The sequence below is a fragment of the Bufo bufo genome, chromosome 1 (genome assembly GCF_905171765.1).
Source record: "Bufo bufo chromosome 1, aBufBuf1.1, whole genome shotgun sequence".
NCBI classification, from domain to species: Eukaryota; Metazoa; Chordata; class Amphibia; order Anura; family Bufonidae; genus Bufo; species Bufo bufo.
The window spans coordinates 52,424,249-52,442,578 of NC_053389.1; the positions used below are offsets into that span (position 1 = coordinate 52,424,249).

At 43.6% G+C, this 18,330-nt stretch overlaps 1 protein-coding gene across 1 annotated transcript; it reads left to right on the top strand.

Annotated features, from left to right (window-relative positions):
* The first annotated feature begins 799 nt into the window (after positions 1-799).
* Positions 800-17,026, top strand: SLC2A1 (solute carrier family 2 member 1). Its single transcript, XM_040423957.1, has 10 exons — positions 800-1,012; positions 10,177-10,269; positions 12,667-12,827; positions 13,560-13,800; positions 13,882-14,044; positions 14,156-14,343; positions 14,538-14,642; positions 14,777-14,878; positions 14,981-15,184; positions 15,270-17,026. The coding sequence occupies exons 1-10, from the start codon at positions 995-997 to the stop codon at positions 15,468-15,470; spliced, it is 1,476 nt and encodes a 491-aa protein (XP_040279891.1). The 5' UTR covers positions 800-994; the 3' UTR covers positions 15,471-17,026.
* The last annotated feature ends 1,304 nt before the right edge of the window (positions 17,027-18,330 follow it).

Here is an 18,330-nt window from a genome sequence, read left to right on the forward strand (position 1 = left end):
TAGTTTTTTTTTACACAATAAAAGCACACAGAGCTATAGGAACTGGGTATTGCAGATGTGCTAGCGGCCATCTAGCAACCCATGTTCTCAGCTCTATACACAAAATCCAGGTGACAGGTTCCCTCTAACACTCATGCTTTATGAGACGTGTTATCTAAACTAAATGCATTGAGCAAACACCTTCGATTGGTTTTCAATGGCTTTTGTTTCAAGATAACGCGATGAGTTAAGAAATTTGAGTTAAGAGTTTGTGTGTTAACCCTGCTACATCTGTATACGGCCATCGTAGAGGTTTCACCGTATATCGACAGACATGCAATGTACGGTTTTGTGCCTACAGTGTGTATACAGTGATTATAGATCATGGATATTGCCCGGTATACAGTACAGGGTATATATATACACTGTGTACAGGCTTGGCTACATCTTGTACAGAGTAGGTTAGATTATACAGTGTGAGCAGCGCAGGGTATACAGTATGCCGGTATGCAGTGTGACCACAGTTAGGGATTACGGTCTGCCTCGTACAGTGCCGTACACAGTTCTGGATATACACAGTACTTTGTATACAGCTGGATGTATATCTGGTACAGTGCAGCGCTGTGCTGGGTGTACAAATACAAGGTATACAGTGTGTGCAGGCGGTGGGGGTGGGGGGAGTGTGTGCAGGCGGTGGGGGTGTGTGTGTGTGTGTGTGGGGGTGTGTACTGCTCCTGCGTGACGTCAGGCTGGGGCAGCCAATAAACAGGGCAGCTGGTGGCACACACCTCTCTATATAACTCCCAGTGCCAGAAGCGAGCCCAGGAAGAGACTGCTACATTGTATTCACAGAGAAAGACTGCTACATCGCATCCATAGAGATAGACTTCTACACTGTCTACAGAGACAGAGGCTGACACGTTGTATCCAGAGAGAGACAGAGAAAGAGAGACAACACAGCACAGAATCAGGATTATTATACAGCACTGCCTGGGATATACCACGCGGGGGCGCCATGGAGTCTGGGGGCAAGGTAAGAAACTGTGCTAACCCTGTATATGGCACGTCACCACTTGGTTACTATATTTTGGTGAGGGGCAGTTCATCACGATGAGAGGCAAGAGGTTTTCGGAGGTAGTCTGCTGGACAGGGGCAGTGGTGATGGTTTAACCCTTGCTTGGTTAGGGTTGTGGACACATAATAATAATTGTCTAGACGGGTAGTGTCCAGTTTCTGTCGCTGAAGTCACTTGTGGTCACTCCTCTACAGCTGGACAGAAATATGGCCATCATTTCATTCGGAAATCGTAAGAGGCCACAATGAATTTAACACTAAATATTCCGCGTTTGCTTCATACGGCTGGTTTTCTCTATACTGAAAATATATATATTTTTTGGCTTTCGTTGAAACTTCTCCTAAATTGTAATTATCGTAATGTAGAGCTGAGGCGGCCCCTAGTTTTGTGACCTTTCTCCTAATGTTCTAAAGATTCACGGTCAGGAATGAAAGATTTGTAGGTTTGGGAAGGGGGGGGGGGGAAGGGCGGTCAAACTATTCCCTCTGCCCCAAAGAACAGCTGGAGGCGGGTCAAAGGTCACTAAGCATTGACCTTTTCCAAACTTAGAGCAAGTAATTGCAGTGTTTGTATCTTCTCACAACAGATTTGGGTTGATTTTCTGTACCCTCTGGATGTTCTTTATGGAAGTGGAGTCCATCTGCAAATTAACACTCTAAACATCCTGAAGGCCGTATCAGAGTCAGACTTTTCCTCCATCATCCCCTCCCCCGGCTTGGAAGCCCTGCTGCCTGTGTTTACTTACAAGGACATTCCTGGCCTGGAGATCTGGAGGAAAAGGAGGAGCTCTCACTATGGCTGTGTCTTCTCTGTCCTCCATGGTTCTGGGTAGACATCATTGTAGGACTTTCCCCACAGGAGAATGGCAAAGTATGAATCATCAGGAGCAGGACATTCTAGGTGTGATGTGCACAGAAGGACAGGGGTTGACACTGAAGCAGCATTCTCCAAATTAAAGTTTTGAGATGTTCTCTACCATCAACCAGCACCCTGCTCTGTAGTACTGGAAGCAAGAACCCCAAAAATGTTGTCTGCAGATAGGTTCTCCTTTTTCTTTTGGATGAGCTTCTGATTTGGCAGATGTGAGAGTTTTCTATTTTTTGGAGGAGAGCTAATTTGCATAATTTTTCCCCATGATGTTTTGCCTAAAAATAAGTGTCCATAAACCAGTTGCATCTCTTCAATGGAAAGCATCTCCTCCATCAACAGTAGCCCAAACAGCAGTACACCGACCTAGTCTGGCCCCGTCAAATATCAACGCCTTGGACAGTTATTATTATTTATTCATTCCATAACGCTGTACATATAAGAAGAGGTATACATACATAATACACTAATCATGAACAAGACGGGTTACAGACTGGTACAGGAGGAGAGAGGGCCCTGCCCGCGAGGGCTCACAATCTACATGCTATGGGAGAAGGACACAGTAGGAGAGGGTACACAATTATATAACCATTGGGTCGGGTTGGGGGAAGGGGTAGATAGATAAAACAGATGAGAGAATTTTTGATAGAATGGCACATGTTGCTACCATACGGGCATGATCTATTCTGTATTGTAATGCATGCAGAAAGTGTTAAAATTGTATTTTGTTTGAGATTTGATTTTCTTCACATTTCTTCAGAAATATATATTCCATAGTTCTCTATATACATTGCTTTAATTCCCAGGGGGGGTAGCTGATGCTCCTGGGCCCAACATGTCATGGTATTTCCTATATAAGGAGGTTGCACTGTAGGATGTACATGCAGCATAATAAGGAGGCACTGTATGATGAGGTATGGGGGGCGCAGGCCCCTCTGCATTGCCCACTGGTACCACAGAGGTTTTTTTTTAGGTTGTAGAGACCCGAGGGGCCCATACGTTATATCCCCTGCACCCAACATGGCTATCCCTCACACGCCATGGTAATTCTACAAACATAAAGAGACAGATTGACCACCTTGGGCATAACTACTAGAGAAACAGGCATAGCAGACGTTCTAGGGCCCCACTGAGGGGGTCCATCTTCACTCATGTGCATCATATACATGGACAATAGAAGAATGCATTATTTCTGTGCTGTGACATCAATGATTTATTTCTGTATGTCACCATGTGTATTATTGTACTATAGCGATGTAGTGTGACATCAACGTGAACGTTATGACTGCGCACATTATGTCACCACAGTGACGTCACTGTGTGCGTTCTCTCCGTGCAACAGAATCCTAAGCTTCTCATATTCATGCTACTGAAAGTGGTCATGGTGGTCCTCGTTATGCCCCCTGATGACCACTGCAGCTGTTACCCTTCTTCTTGGTGTCTTTTATATATACATGTAGGGTTATAGAGACAGATGATGCAATAGTCATGGTCACTGACACTTATGGGCACCACGTGTGCTAAAAGCCGGTGGCATCCATGTTCCAGGTAGTGTGAGCGTTGCTTGGCATAGACTTCCGGAGGCCTTGAAATGAGGAAAGGGTGGAAGAAAAGCAGAATGACGACAGGCAGCAGCTTAGTAGGGCAAAGGTGACTCATACAGTATACGTTTGCTAAATAGGTGTGTCCTAGGAGCTTGCCATCTATTGGCTGAGCGAGACGAGCCTTCGTGTTCGGGCTGCTGAGGAAATGAGGCAATTCCCTGAAAGACTGGATTTTTCGATGTGGCAATATGAGAAGCAGATGAAGCTCACTATATTCTCTGTGCATCACATTACAGGATCACGTCCACATCTGGTTAATATTATGCGCACTGTATAGGCACAGGCCCACAGAGATTTATCTATAATCCATGTGCATTGTATTCATGTTTACTACATCTCAATGGTTTTATAACTTGCTGTGTCTATGTAATAACATTACAATCAGTTATAGAACATCTAACTGGCGGATTTTGTTAGATGTTTGTCATGTGAGAAGACCTGAAAATCCAGCTCGACAGTTTGTTCTTGAGTTAGGTGATCATAGACAGGACCGCACCCAGACGACAATAGAGACATCTGTGGTGTAGCTTATCTCCTGGGAGAACAAAAATATCGGGAAAAATCCTTTTCTTCCCCTCGAAGGAAGAGTTGGGAGCGTCCCACACACATTAGACCAGGGTTCCCCAACTCCAGTCCTCAGGGCCCACTTGCCGGTCAGGATTTAGGAGTATCCCACTGTAGAATGAATACCTGTGGTAAGTCCTGATGGATGGACACTAATTATATCAGCTGCTCAATACTAAGGAAATCCTGAAAACATGACCGGCAGGTGGGACCTGAGGACTGGAGTTGAGGACCACTGCATTAGACTATAGTCCGAATCCACTTTCTGTGCGTTCGGCTGACAATACGCTAATGTTAGGGGTGTAGCTATAGGGGGTGCAGAGGTAGCAGTCGCTACCGGGCCCAGGAGCCTGAGGGGGCCCAAAGACCCTTGTGCCGCATAAGAAGACACCAGTATTATAGAAAGTGCCTGCTGGTCAAGTTACACCTCGGCTGGTGGGAAGGGGTAAGGTCAAGGTGCCGAGGGGGCCCGAGCTGAACCCTTGCACCATGGCCCATGAGCTTTTAGCTACGCCCCTGGCTAATGTGTATGGTTGCCTTTAGTGTCTTATTCTACCTTGAATCACATTTGAGGGAGCAGGGGTAAGTTTATGGGATCTATACGATACACTAATGTGAAGTGGTGCTTCATCCCATTTGTAAGGACTTATTCCCCCGGTATCTATGTGGTCAGATGATTTAGGCAACCCTAAACTCTCATAGACAACCAATTTGGAGTCATTGATTTGTCACAGCTGTGCCCTAATGAAGCAGAATTAAATAGCAGCCGGGCCTGAAGAGAATATCAGCTGGAAATAATGACCTTAAAGTCACAGGTTACATTGGAAACAGGACATTGTCCTTTAAGTGTACAGCCACCGCCTCAGTGCGTATACGTTGCATTTCCTGGTGGTTTGTTTTACTGCACGGAGACGGTGACAAGGAGGAAATATGTAAAAGGCGGGTTTACACGTCCCGAAGTTACAGCCGATTGTTGGGAAGGAAGCGTTCATTCCTGACAGTCGGCTGCTTGTTCAGTGAAGGAGACTGCCGCATTTACATGCAGCGATCTCCTCCACAGTATAAGGACAAGGGATGGCTATTGCGATCACTCATCACCATACAGAATAATTACTTTTGGGCAGCAGATCGCTGTTTAGACGGTACGATCTGCTGCCCGGAAAGAATGATTCATGTGCCTGCACGAATGAGAGCATCACCCAATGAACGAGCGTTTCGCTAGTTCATCGGATGATCGGCGGCACATTTAGATGGGCAGATTGTCAGGAACGAGCATTCGCAGGAATGGTCGTTCCCAATAATCTGCCCAAAAATCGGGTCCTGTAAATACACCTTTAGTGTCACACTGTTCAAAACCAGCCCAAGCTACAGTTTATCACCATGCCTTCCGGTGTCGTCTTTAAACGTGGATTCAGACGTGGCGATATTCGGGCAAATTATCATGAATGAACGTTCCTGCGATCAATCTGCTGGTCTAAAGGTACTAAGCACTTTGCTTGTTCATTGGGTGAAATGACCGTTGCAAGTAAATTATCGTTTCTGGGCAGCAGATGGTGCAGTGCAAACAGCAAAGAGAAGGAAGGATCAGGCGAAGTGAATATTTTCGCCCCATCCTTTTTTTCGTCCGGGACATAAACCATCACAGAGGTGTCTGGCAGCTGCTTTCTCCTTGCTCCCCTTTGAATGCACATACACGTTTGGCTGAGACGAACATAGATGTGCATGGGGGAAGTCAGGAAAGACGGCTTTCGGACAAACGATTGTTCGGTTGATAGCCATTGGAAGTGTATGGCAGCCTTGAGATAGAAGTAGGTTGATGGAGGAACAACGGATCATCTGGTGAATGCAGATAAAGCTATGCAAATGGCAGCCCATACCTGGCTATACATGTCCGCTCACACAGAGCGAAGGATGAACGATGTTTAACATTCACTGGAAGCCTGTTTTTGGATTAGTGACTATTGGCCTGTGTGTTTCCAGACAAGGGTGTAGGTCCTATGATACAGGTCTGTTCTGCATGTCAAAAAATCCCAGCGGACGCTCTTCGTCTTCAAAATATCTCTTTCTTTATTTCATCAATACAGATACATATTGTTTTGAAGACGAAGAGCGTCCGCTGGGATTTTTTGCTATATTTCCATTGGAGTGATTGCTTTCCTGTGCCAACGAACTGGAAGTCAGGTGCTGACCGTTTTTGCAATTTATTGTTCTGCATGTCAGGCGATCCATATTGCAGCGATTACGAGAGCAGCACAGAGGAGCACAGCAGCACTGGAACCTTTACATTTGTTCTTTACCCATACACCCCCCCCCCCCCCCCCCCAGCTAACGACATTGCAACTGCAGAGTCTTTGTTACTGCTCACTTCCTTTAGCTGAAAGATCTTTAAACCACAAGATCAACCATCAAAGATTCTTTACTCTTCTTGTAATATCCATCCTGCAGAAAATGGCGGTGGAGAAAATAGCGTGACGGGGAACGGATTGTGGACTGTGAGAATATTGTTGCTCTTTGTGCTCCTGGAGTGTCCACTTACAAGGTGTCCTATCAGGGCATCATCATCCTGGTTGACATTTAACCCTTTGCACCCCAGGCAAATCATACCTAACTTTTACAAAGCTGTCCTCAAATATCCATGTATTTTTTGGACATGACTCGGAGATATGACTCGGGTATGCTTCTCACGGCCAGTATATATCATCTGGCGTTCCATTAGAAGACTCAAAAAAGTTGATTTTAAAGCTATCTAGACTGCTGGATGGGTCTATACTTCTAGCTTTTGTGAAGAAGTAATATGTACATGAATGTTTCACCAAGTTAAGAGGCCCAGGAGACTTTGCAAATGCTATATCTGGGTCCTCCCCCTAACATCACCATGTTCTGGACCTGTCTACACTTGTAGATTGTAAGTCCTCGCGGGCAGGGTCCGACCAGTTTGTAACTCCTCTTGTTCAAGCTTATGGTAATTGTTTTTTGTATTATGTATGTGCACCCCATGGAATGAATAGCGCTTTAATAAGAAGAAGCATTCATGGTATAGAGAGATGTGGATTGTACGATTAGCATTGAGTATCCCAATGCCCAATTACTGGCGGTTACCTCTGAAAACCCTACGGCTGCCTCCCTGGCCAGCAATGGAATGTGAGGGGCTGTCAGCTTGAGGTGATCAGCTATCTTCTTCAAACAGGGTTTAGGACTTGAGTTGCCGCAAGATCCCTCCCCTCCTCACGTCTTTGCCCTTGGTCCCCCAGGAAGGTCTTAAAGCAGCTTAGGAAACACTAGGAGCTTTCTCAGCTGAGGTGCGTTTGTTGTTTTTGGAAAGAATCGATCCATTGAGAAGCATGGTAAACAGGCTTCACCTCCTGTGCTCATCAGACCCCAAACAAACCGGTGATTGTACAAATATGAGCCAAAGCTGCCAAGTGGGGATCTGGACAAGCAGCTTTCTGGTGCTTTACGAGCCTCCCTGCAGCAGCGGTGGGAACAGAGGTACTCTCAGTGCTGCTCAATACTGTAATCACATGGCAACCACAGCTCATTGCGTGCAATATTCACTGGGAAACTCGCTGAATTTAGATCCACTTTTTGTATAGGGGAACGAGGGGGGATTCTGCAGTCTGCAGGTGCTTGGTTCGCTTCTTCCTTGTACAGTCTGTCTGATCCTTGTTTCAGCAGTGAAATCCCATCTGCAGCAAATGACTTTAAAGGGGTTCTGCAGTTTTTTTTTATCCTCTAGATAGATCATCAGCATCTGATCGGCAGGGGTCCGCCGATCAGCAGTCTGAGAAGGCAGAGGTGCTGGCTAAGCTCCATTCAAGTGATCATCAGTTTAAAAAAAACTGCAGAAGCCCTTTAATAAAACTCATTGACACAAATCAAATAATATTGTACTAGATGATAACATAGTACAGTACGAAGATGGTGTAAACTATGCACCATACAGCAACAGAGGTAATGCATCATCCTAATGTACTGTACAGAGGTACCGCATCATCCTAATGTACAGTACAGAGGTACTGCATCATCCTAATGTACTGTACAGAGGTACCGCATCATCCTAATGTACTGTACAGAGGTACCGCATCATCCTAATGTACTGTACAGAGGTACCGCATCATCCTAATGTACTGTACAGAGGTACTGCATCATCCTAATGTACTGTACAGAGGTACCGCATCATCCTAATGTACTGTACAGAGGTACTTCATCATCCTAATGTACTGTACAGAGGTACCGCATCATCCTAATGTACTGTACAGAGGTACTGCATCATCCTAATGTACTGTACAGAGGTACTGCATCATCCTAATGTACTGTACAGAGGTACTTCATCATCCTAATGTACTGTACAGAGGTACTGCATCATCCTAATGTACTGTACAGAGGTACCGCATCATCCTAATGTACTGTACAGAGGTACTTCATCATCCTAATGTACTGTACAGAGGTACTGCATCATCCTAATGTACTGTACAGAGGTACTGCATCATCCTAATGTACTTTACAGAGGTACCGCATCATCCTAATGTACTGTACAGAGGTACTGCATCATCCTAATGTACTGTACAGAGGTACCGCATCATCCTAATGTACTGTACAGAGGTACTTCATCATCCTAATGTACTGTACAGAGGTACTGCATCATCCTAATGTACTGTACAGAGGTACTGTATCATCCTAATGTACTTTACAGAGGTACTGCATTATCCTCATGTACTATACCGAGGTACTGCATCATCCTCATGTACTGTACAGAGGTACTGCATCATCCTCATGTACTGTACAGAGGTACTGCATCATCCTCATGTACTATACAGAGATACTGCATCAGCCTCATATAGTATATAGAGGTACTGCAACATCCTTATCTAATATAAAGAGGTACAACACATCCTTTTGTTCTACACACATTATCCCTATGAACTATACAGAAGTAAAGCATTATCCTCATGTACTATACAGAGGTACTGCATAATCCCTATGTACTATACAGAAGTAAAGCATTATCCTCATGTACTATACAGAGGTACTGCATAATCCCTATGTACTATACAGAAGTAAAGCATAATCCCTATGTACTATACAGAAGTAAAGCATTATCCTCATGTACTATACAGAAGTAAAGCATTATCCTCATGTACTATACAGAAGTAAAGCATTATCCCTATGTACTATACAGAAGTAAAGCATTATCCCTATGTACTATACAGAAGTAAAGCATTATCCTCATGTACTATACAGAAGTAAAGCATTATCCTCATGTACTATACAGAAGTAAAGCATTATCCCTATGTACTATACAGAGGTACTGCATAATCCCTATGTACTATACAGAAGTAAAGCATTATCCCTATGTACTATACAGAAGTAAAGCATTATCCCTATGTACTATACAGAGGTACTGCATTATCCCTATGTACTATACAGAGGTACTGCATTATCCCTATGTACTATACAGAGGTACTGCATTATCCCTATGTACTATACAGAGGTACTGCATTATCCCTATGTACTATACAGAGGTAATGCATTATCCCTATGTACTATACAGAGGTACTGCATTATCCCTATGTACTATACAGAGGTACTGCATTATCCCTATGTACTATACAGAGGTACTGCATTATCCCTATGTACTATACAGAGGTACTGCATTATCCCTATGTACTATACAGAGGTACTGCATTATCCCTATGTACTATACAGAGGTACTGCATAATCCCTATGTACTATACAGAAGTAAAGCATTATCCCTATGTACTATACAGAAGTAAAGCATTATCCCTATGTACTATACAGAGGTAAAGCATTATCCCTATGTACTATACAGAGGTACTGCATTATCCCTATGTACTATACAGAGGTACTGCATTATCCCTATGTACTATACAGAAGTACAGAGATCCTATCCATTATATAAAGGTAATACAACCGTTTAGTTATTAGTCTATTATAGATGCGTTATAGTAAGACTGAGTGTTATTTCGGGGGTACACGGCCCCAGAACCTGCTCCGATCACACTCTCGCACCGAGTTATCATGGCTGCTTGTGCACATTGTCACCTATGTCTTTTGTCTTTTCCACAGATGACGTGGCAGTTGATGATTGCTGTGAGTGTCGCTGTCCTTGGATCCTTACAGTTTGGTTACAACACTGGAGTCATCAATGCACCACAGAAGGTAAGAAAGAGGGTGACCCACTGTGACGACTCCACCAGAACATGGATAGTCCCCTCCCCATAGGTCCCCATCTTGTCACCACTAATAGCGGTGCCATCACTTTGTCCCTGGGCCTCTGCAGATAACTGGGTCATTTGGGGTGAACGACGGCACAGCTTCCATTGAAGCCTGTAGTCAATCATTTCGTGAGAGGCGGGTGTAAACACAGACAAGCTGGCCTGCGAGATATGGACAAGCCGAGCCTAATATAGCACATCTCATTAGGAAGATTAACGTGTATCCGGCAGAAGTGTCATTAACCACACTCCTGCTGGAATCTCCGTTAATGGCCCAGGAAAATTAGGACATGAAGGACATTCCAGACAGTCATGGAGAAGAAATGCGTGCTTCTTTACGTCATATTCCTGTAGAGTCACCAAGGACTGGGATGAAACGTTTGGAGGTTGAAACGTAGGAGGAGGACCTGGTACTGAAACGGCATCTCCTTGTCACCTAGGAAAGCATCTCCACCACATCTGGGCTGCGGAGAAGCCGGCCTTCTCATGCAGGTTACATCACCATTGGTAGTTGTATAGCGGTACACCCAGCAGGGTTCTCTTTACACCAAGACCTGCTCCAAATTTTATCCACTTCTCACTCTTAGGCCTCATGCACACAAACGTATTTTCATTCCCTGTCCTTTCTGGGGTTTTTTGCAGACCGTATACGGAACAATTCATTTCAATGGGTCCGCAAAAAAAATGGAAGGTACCTTGTCTCCATATGTCCGTATTTCCGTTCCAGAAAAAAATAGAACATGTCCTATTATTGTCCGCATTACGGACAAGGATAAGACTGTTCTATTAGGGGCCGGCTGTTCCGTTCCGCAAAATACGGAATGCACACAGACGTCATCTGTATTTTTGGCGAATTCAGAGTGCCACAGCCTCCTCGACCAGCTTATCAGAGGGGGGTGCCGGGAGTCAGACCCTAGTCGATCTGATACCGATGACCTATCATGAAGGATTAAAAACCTGGAAAACCACTTTAATGCAGGGGACCCCCACCCTTAATATACATTTATCACAGGTCCCTCCACTGGACCTCTTCATACTTTTTTAGACTTCATACTTTGGCAGTGCCACTGTTATTGTTATGGTTGTCCCGGTTATTCCATGCCCATAGCGTGACAGAGGCAGATTAGGGCGGATGTAGGTAGCTCTGAACTCAACTTGTAAAGCATAACCAGCCTTTGTGCCCGTCTTGTGAACCGGACAAAACTCGCCCCTGTAGATCACATGTATCACAAGGTCGGGCACGTTGTCAGTTCTTTGTGGGTATCCTTATAAAACACCTGAACCTCGGTGGCCCCTCAGGGCAATGCCGCCGCCGACTGTTACATAACTTTTTATATTATTTTCTTGGCATTCCCGTTCAGATCCCAGCCTGTTAATTATTAACTCATTCCTGTGAAAGGCTTTCCAGATTATTAAGCATCCACCAAAATGTGCACTGCACAAAAGGGCGGACGGATGCCCGCTACCATCTCGCCCGGCAGCTTTTCTCCATTATGTCAGGATGGCACAGCTGCCAACACAAGGCCAGCCTAAGCACACGACACTACTTCGCTTCAATAGACGCAATGTGTCTGGCCTGTACTGATTGTCTCCTTGTGTGCCAGGAACCCAGTGTAGGCGCAGGGACAGTCTGCTGAGTCACTGTGATCAGCAGCTCTAGAATTAACCCCTACTGGATGAGGGCTCCGTTGGCTTGACATTTATCACTGTAATGCTTAATATCCCTTTAAGCTTGGTAACTGGTGGTATTTTTTATTTTACACAAATCTCTTGATAGTTGGCGTCCAGTTATATGTGCCCAGTTCCAGCGAATAGTCTTGCGCCCGACGTTAAAGGTCAGAATGATGACTTCTGCTGGTGCACACCGATTTTTCAGGGTGACATTTAGCAGGTATTTTGGGCACAGTGTGGGTTCTTGACATTGTGGCAGCCTGCCCGTGTCAGCCAATCGCCTGCCCGCAGCCCTACACACCCTCCTCAGTCGGCATTGTGTACAGAGCAGGAATTTGTGCCTGACAGCATGCACTCGCTCACCCCCGGCGTAGGGCGGATCAGGTGACAATTGCTTGGCTTGCTTACGTTTACCTCAAGTGAGTAACAGGATCTGAGCCTCGGAGAGGCAGGACATGGAAAAAGCCGAAACAGGGACACCTGCTGGACTTGTACAATGGAGGAGTATAATGAGAACAGGTCTTTCGGCTGTACTGAAGTATCAGTATACACATTGTACAGTTCAGGTGTGAGATCATAATGCACCATAACTTAGATTAAATTCTGAATACATAGTGGGGCGCCCTTTTCCTCTCTGTAATAATCCTCACGATTCTCGTCTTTGTTACAGGTCATTGAGAAGTTTTACAATGAGACGTGGTTAACGCGGTATGGGGAGCCAATCCAAGAAGCCAGCCTGACCTCCCTGTGGTCCTTGTCTGTGGCCATCTTCTCAGTCGGTGGCATGATTGGCTCATTTTCTGTTGGTCTTTTTGTCAACAGATTTGGCAGGTTAGTCCTCACTCCAGTCTTCTCGCAGACATTCAGATCGTCATGTAAAAGCTACACTGCAATCCTAATTAGTTCAAAAGACTTAAAGGATTATACCCATATGCCATCAATGTCAGAGAAGTGTGGGTCCCACCTCTGGGACCTGCTCCTATCTCCAGAACGGGGCCCCCCTCCATTCACTGCTATGCCAGTTCCGAAAATAGCCAAGCGAACATGCTCAGCAATTTTTCAGAACTCCCATAGCGGTGAAAGGAGGGTGGCCACACTTGCGTGGTGCACTCTCCTTTACGTTGGGAGGCTTCTTCCGGAGATAGAATGGGCCTCTGACATTGGTGGCATATCACAGAGATATACCATCAATTACTGAAATTGGAATGCCCCTTTAATAAAGTGGGTTATCCTAACTTAGCAGAAATGGATCTGGCAGGGTTAGTGATTGATCCCTTACCACAACTTAAGACTGAAATGGATCCAAGAACACTGGCTTATCAATATAATTCTCATTTAGGATACATGCTCTTCTGGGGCATATTCCTGGGGTTTTGGATTATTATTAAAATCACAGAAGCAGGAAGATTAATATTTAGGCAGTAATGTCAGGAATATTATTGTATTCAGTCATTCGCCATTATCAAACCAGTTGTGCTGCATGTTTCAAGATAGCAACAGTATGTGTTAAATATCCTCCAAGGCATGCCTGATTTGTATTTATTTTTCTACTCCTGTCTGTAGGCGTAATTCCATGTTGATGGCCAACATCCTCGCTTTTATTGCTGCTATTTTTATGGGCTTTTCCAAGATGGCATACTCATTTGAGATGCTGATTATTGGCCGGTTTATAATTGGTCTCTACAGTGGTCTTACTACTGGATTTGTGCCTATGTATGTCGGTGAAGTGGCCCCTACATCTCTTCGTGGGGCCCTGGGAACACTGCACCAGCTGGGAGTTGTGGTTGGAATCCTCATAGCTCAAGTAAGTACCTGCACCGCTGTCAGTTGTAGTTCAATCCTCACTCCATCCAGGAGAACTTAACATTTCCAATTCTCTGCACAGATATTCGGATTGGAACCAATCATGGGTAATGACAGTTTATGGCCACTTCTTCTCGGCTGCATCTTTGTACCTGCCCTTGTGCAATCAGCAGCACTACCGTTCTGTCCTGAAAGTCCTCGATTTTTGCTCATCAATCGTAATGAAGAAGACAAAGCCAAAAGTGGTAAGTACCTATAAGCTCATGATTTTCCTGTGTATCCTTTTAAGCGGTCATATTCCATAACATAAATTTATGTGTGTCACGCCTGACCATGCCTCATTTCATCTTCCACAGTCCTGAAAAAACTTCGTGGCACCACAGATGTAACCGCTGACCTTCAAGAGATGAAAGAAGAGAGTCGTCAGATGATGAGGGAGAAGAAGGTCACTATATTTGAGCTGTTCCGCTCACCTCTGTATCGTCAGCCAATTTATATTGCTATTGTTCTACAGCTGTCTCAACAACTCTCTGGAATTAATGCGGTAAGTCTGATAAATAACTTTGGTACCTTAAGATGTCCATCTCTGACACAACTGCACTTTTAGGCAAAAAATAAAAACATGGCAGCAAAAAGTACCTTAAATTGTTCTCACACCTCCCTCTCTGGAATCTTACCTGTTCTAGCATAACCCTTAAGTTGTGCCAGGCAATAAATACCATCTATTCATCCCTTTAGGTTTTCTACTACTCTACTATGATATTCGAAAAAGCCCAGGTTCAGCAGCCAATTTACGCCACCATTGGTGCCGGAATTGTCAACACAGCATTTACTGTTGTTTCGGTGAGTACAATGTTAAATCGGTTCATGAAACTACTAATCATGAGTCTTTGTTGTATGGCATAATGCAACTTTCTACGCCTTTATGTTTTCATTATATAAATCACGGTCTGTAATTTACTGTTCTTGTCTTGCAGCTGTTTGTGGTTGAGCGGGCTGGACGACGTACCCTTCATCTTATTGGATTGGGTGGCATGGCTGGATGTGCTATATTGATGACTGTCGCTCTTGTATTACTGGTAAGTGAGATGATTCAATAAAAGGCTTGAGTCCACATAAAGGCATGCTAATGAATATGTGTACAAGATTCTTCATCTGATCGTCTTGTCTACCACCAACAGGAGCGTGTGCCAGAGATGTCCTACCTCAGCATTGTGGCCATTTTTGGTTTTGTGGCATTCTTTGAAGTTGGACCAGGACCAATCCCTTGGTTCATTGTCGCTGAGCTTTTCAGTCAGGGTCCTCGTCCTGCGGCTATTGCAGTTGCTGGCCTTTCCAACTGGACTTCCAACTTTATTGTGGGAATGGGCTTTCAGTATGTAGAGGTGAGTACTCATATCTAATGGCTTTACTTTTAAGAAATAATGGTCTCTTTCTTGCATCTAACTTTGTGTCTTGTTTCCTTTGCAGAAACTCTGTGGCGCCTATGTCTTCGTTATCTTTACAGTCCTTCTCATCTTCTTCTTCATCTTTACATTCTTCAAAGTGCCTGAGACAAAGGGCCGCACCTTTGATGAGATTGCTTCTGACTTCAGGCAGGGCGGGGAGAGAAATCCTGACAAGCACAATTCTCCAGAAGAATTCCACAGTCTGGGAGATTCCCAAGTGTAACCGCGCACCTTTAATACCTACCTCTTGTCACTTCCCTCTCCTTCTCTGCCCATGTCCATTCTGCTGGTGCAGGGGGACTTAGGGTGAGGACAGGGAGAGGGAAGAGGTCGCTCTGTCTAAATTTTGTTGGGCATAATAATAATGCCTCTTCCTGATGTTTTCCCACTACCTCAGGGAGGCACTGCTAGGCAGCAAACCATTTCCAAACACCGCTCGCTGCATTTCAAACCTTCTTGAATAACCACAGGGTAGCTGTTCATACTCTAGTGTTTCTTTGCAGGTTTCTTACTTGTATGTGGAGAGATGAAGGATGGAAGCTCTTTTTTTTTTAAATATATAAATACTTAAATATGATTTCCTTTTTATAATAGATTATTTTATAATCAGCGTGAGCTTTCAGACCTACAACGCTAAGCGAGCAGAGGTGTGTTCATCAAACCCATCATGGACTCTTGTTTACATACTGTATTTTTTTTTTTTAAATCTTTTCTGTGACTGTAGAGGAGAGGAGAAGCATAGAGGCTGCAGAGAATAATAACACTATATGGTGGCATTACTGGTTATGGAGTAGAGGCTGCAGAGAGTATAGACACATGGAGGAAGAGGCTGCAGCAAGTACAAACACATAGAGAAAGATCTTAAATTAGAATATGAGAGTTCTCAATGTTTGTGCCTTCAGATGATGTAAGAAACAATATAGACTATTAGAGGCGCTCTATGTGTATAGTCGCTGTCTTACTACACATGTCTGACCTTCTTGTTTTTTGCCCATTCTTCAAGTCTCCAGTGCCTGTACTGACTTCCAGATTTCACTTCCATTAGATTATTTTACTCTAGAATCAGGTTTTTCAGCTGACACCTATGTGCAAATTCACATGGTACAGGTTGTATAACCTTTTTGCCATTCCAGTTGTGTTTCATCATTGCACAGGCTGTTAGGTACACAGTATTCTTTATCGTGGCAATTAATAGGGCTATTTATGTTAGAACTAAACAGCAGACAGAATGATGATCCCATTCACCTGGTCCTAGAAGTTGAAGCTGGAACAGACCCTCATTTGAAATGCACTGATTATTCTTCTACACACTGTTGGGCGAGGTTACCCAGCACTGAGAAAGACAGCAAGGGGTAAGCTTCGGGGATAATGACAGCAGCACTGATGATGTTACAAAGGCTGTGACCCCGCTGTGGGTGTTCCATGACTCCAGCTTTACAGTGACCATGATCAGTCCAGATATAGGCTGGACAGGTAGAGAATTCGCCTTAACCGTATGCTTGCGTTTCTTCCTAATAGCGGTCGAAGATGAAGCATTTTATCTCACGCAGCTTCAGACTCTCTTCCCCATCTACCCACAGAGACACATTTCTTTGTATAGTTTTACAGATATATCGTTACTGTATGTATTGTAGTTACACCGTGGGTTTTGCACAGTAGCTTATGATACGTATAGGTCAATTTTTTTTTAGCTGCAATGTTAGTGTAAAGCATTTTATTGTCTAGAAGATACTTTTAAATTAATTTTTTATTTGATTTCCACCATAGACTTTGTTTTGTGCACTGAACATGGATTTTACCTGTTTCATGTGCTTGTGTTTCTTCCTAATAGTGGTAGAAGATGAAGCATTTTATCTCATGCAGCTTCAGGCTCACTTCCCCGTCTACCCACAGAGACACATTTCTTTGTATAGTTTTACAGATATTTATATATATATTTATAGTTATATATATAAATATATATTTTTGTTGGATGATGTTACTCTCCAAGTGTAAGTTGTCGTATGCCTGAAGCTGTTCTGTAAATACTGTATGTATTGTAGTTACACCGTGGGTTTTGCACAGTAGCTTATGATAAGTATATGTACATTTTTTTTAGCTGCAATGTTAGTGTAAAGCATTTTATTGTCTAGAAGATACTTTTAATTATTATTTTTTATTTCCACCATAGACTTTGTTTTGTGTACTGAACATGGATTTTACCTGTTTCATGTGAATTATGGACGTGTTACACATAAATGGTTTTAAAAAGTATTTCCTTATGTCCAGATATGTTACGTAGAGTGCTATACAGTGAATAGATATAATAAAAATGGCCACCCGTGATCTCAAGGAGACCGTTATTACTTTACTGACAGGCCATTCACTGACAGTGGCTGATGAATTTATAGATTATATACTGTAAAAATAAATATTTGGGGGATTTGCTGCCAAAAATCTATTATGAAACCAATCACCCCAAGCAGTCTGAGATTGATATTTCCTTCCTCGGTTGAATTCCCATCGCATTGATCAGTCCATGTCCATGATTTATTATATGTGTGCACAGAATCACTTTGCTAGCAGTGTACTGTATTAATCCAGCATCCTTGTGGTTGCACATGCTGTACTACATGGGAATGTTACACACCTTGCGATCCGAAAGTGATGACATGTTTCGAGAAGCTGGTGGCATAATGTTTTTAAATGACTAATATTGGCGTGTTTGTGTGTCGGCATCTATGTCTCTCGTCACAGGGTATAGCTCCTTATTCATGACTTTTATTGTACTGTTAGTTTTTTTTTATTTATTGTCCGTTTGTAACACAAACCTCCCTCAATAAAAGTAACAAATTATAACAGCGCTGTCTTCTTCTCAGTTTTTGGGGGATAGGGTGTATAAATCATTGTGTGCTTGCATTGGACACAGGAGGCTGATTCAAGAACGATCGTTCTAGAAATGTTCTTTCAAAGAAAGATCATTTCAGGACCTAAGATGTAAAATTCTGGTCAGTTGGTTAAAATAATTGTTAAATTTCACTTGCAAAAGGTTTGTTATAGTTGAAATTGTAAATTTTCATCAACTTTTGTCTAATGTCTTTGGC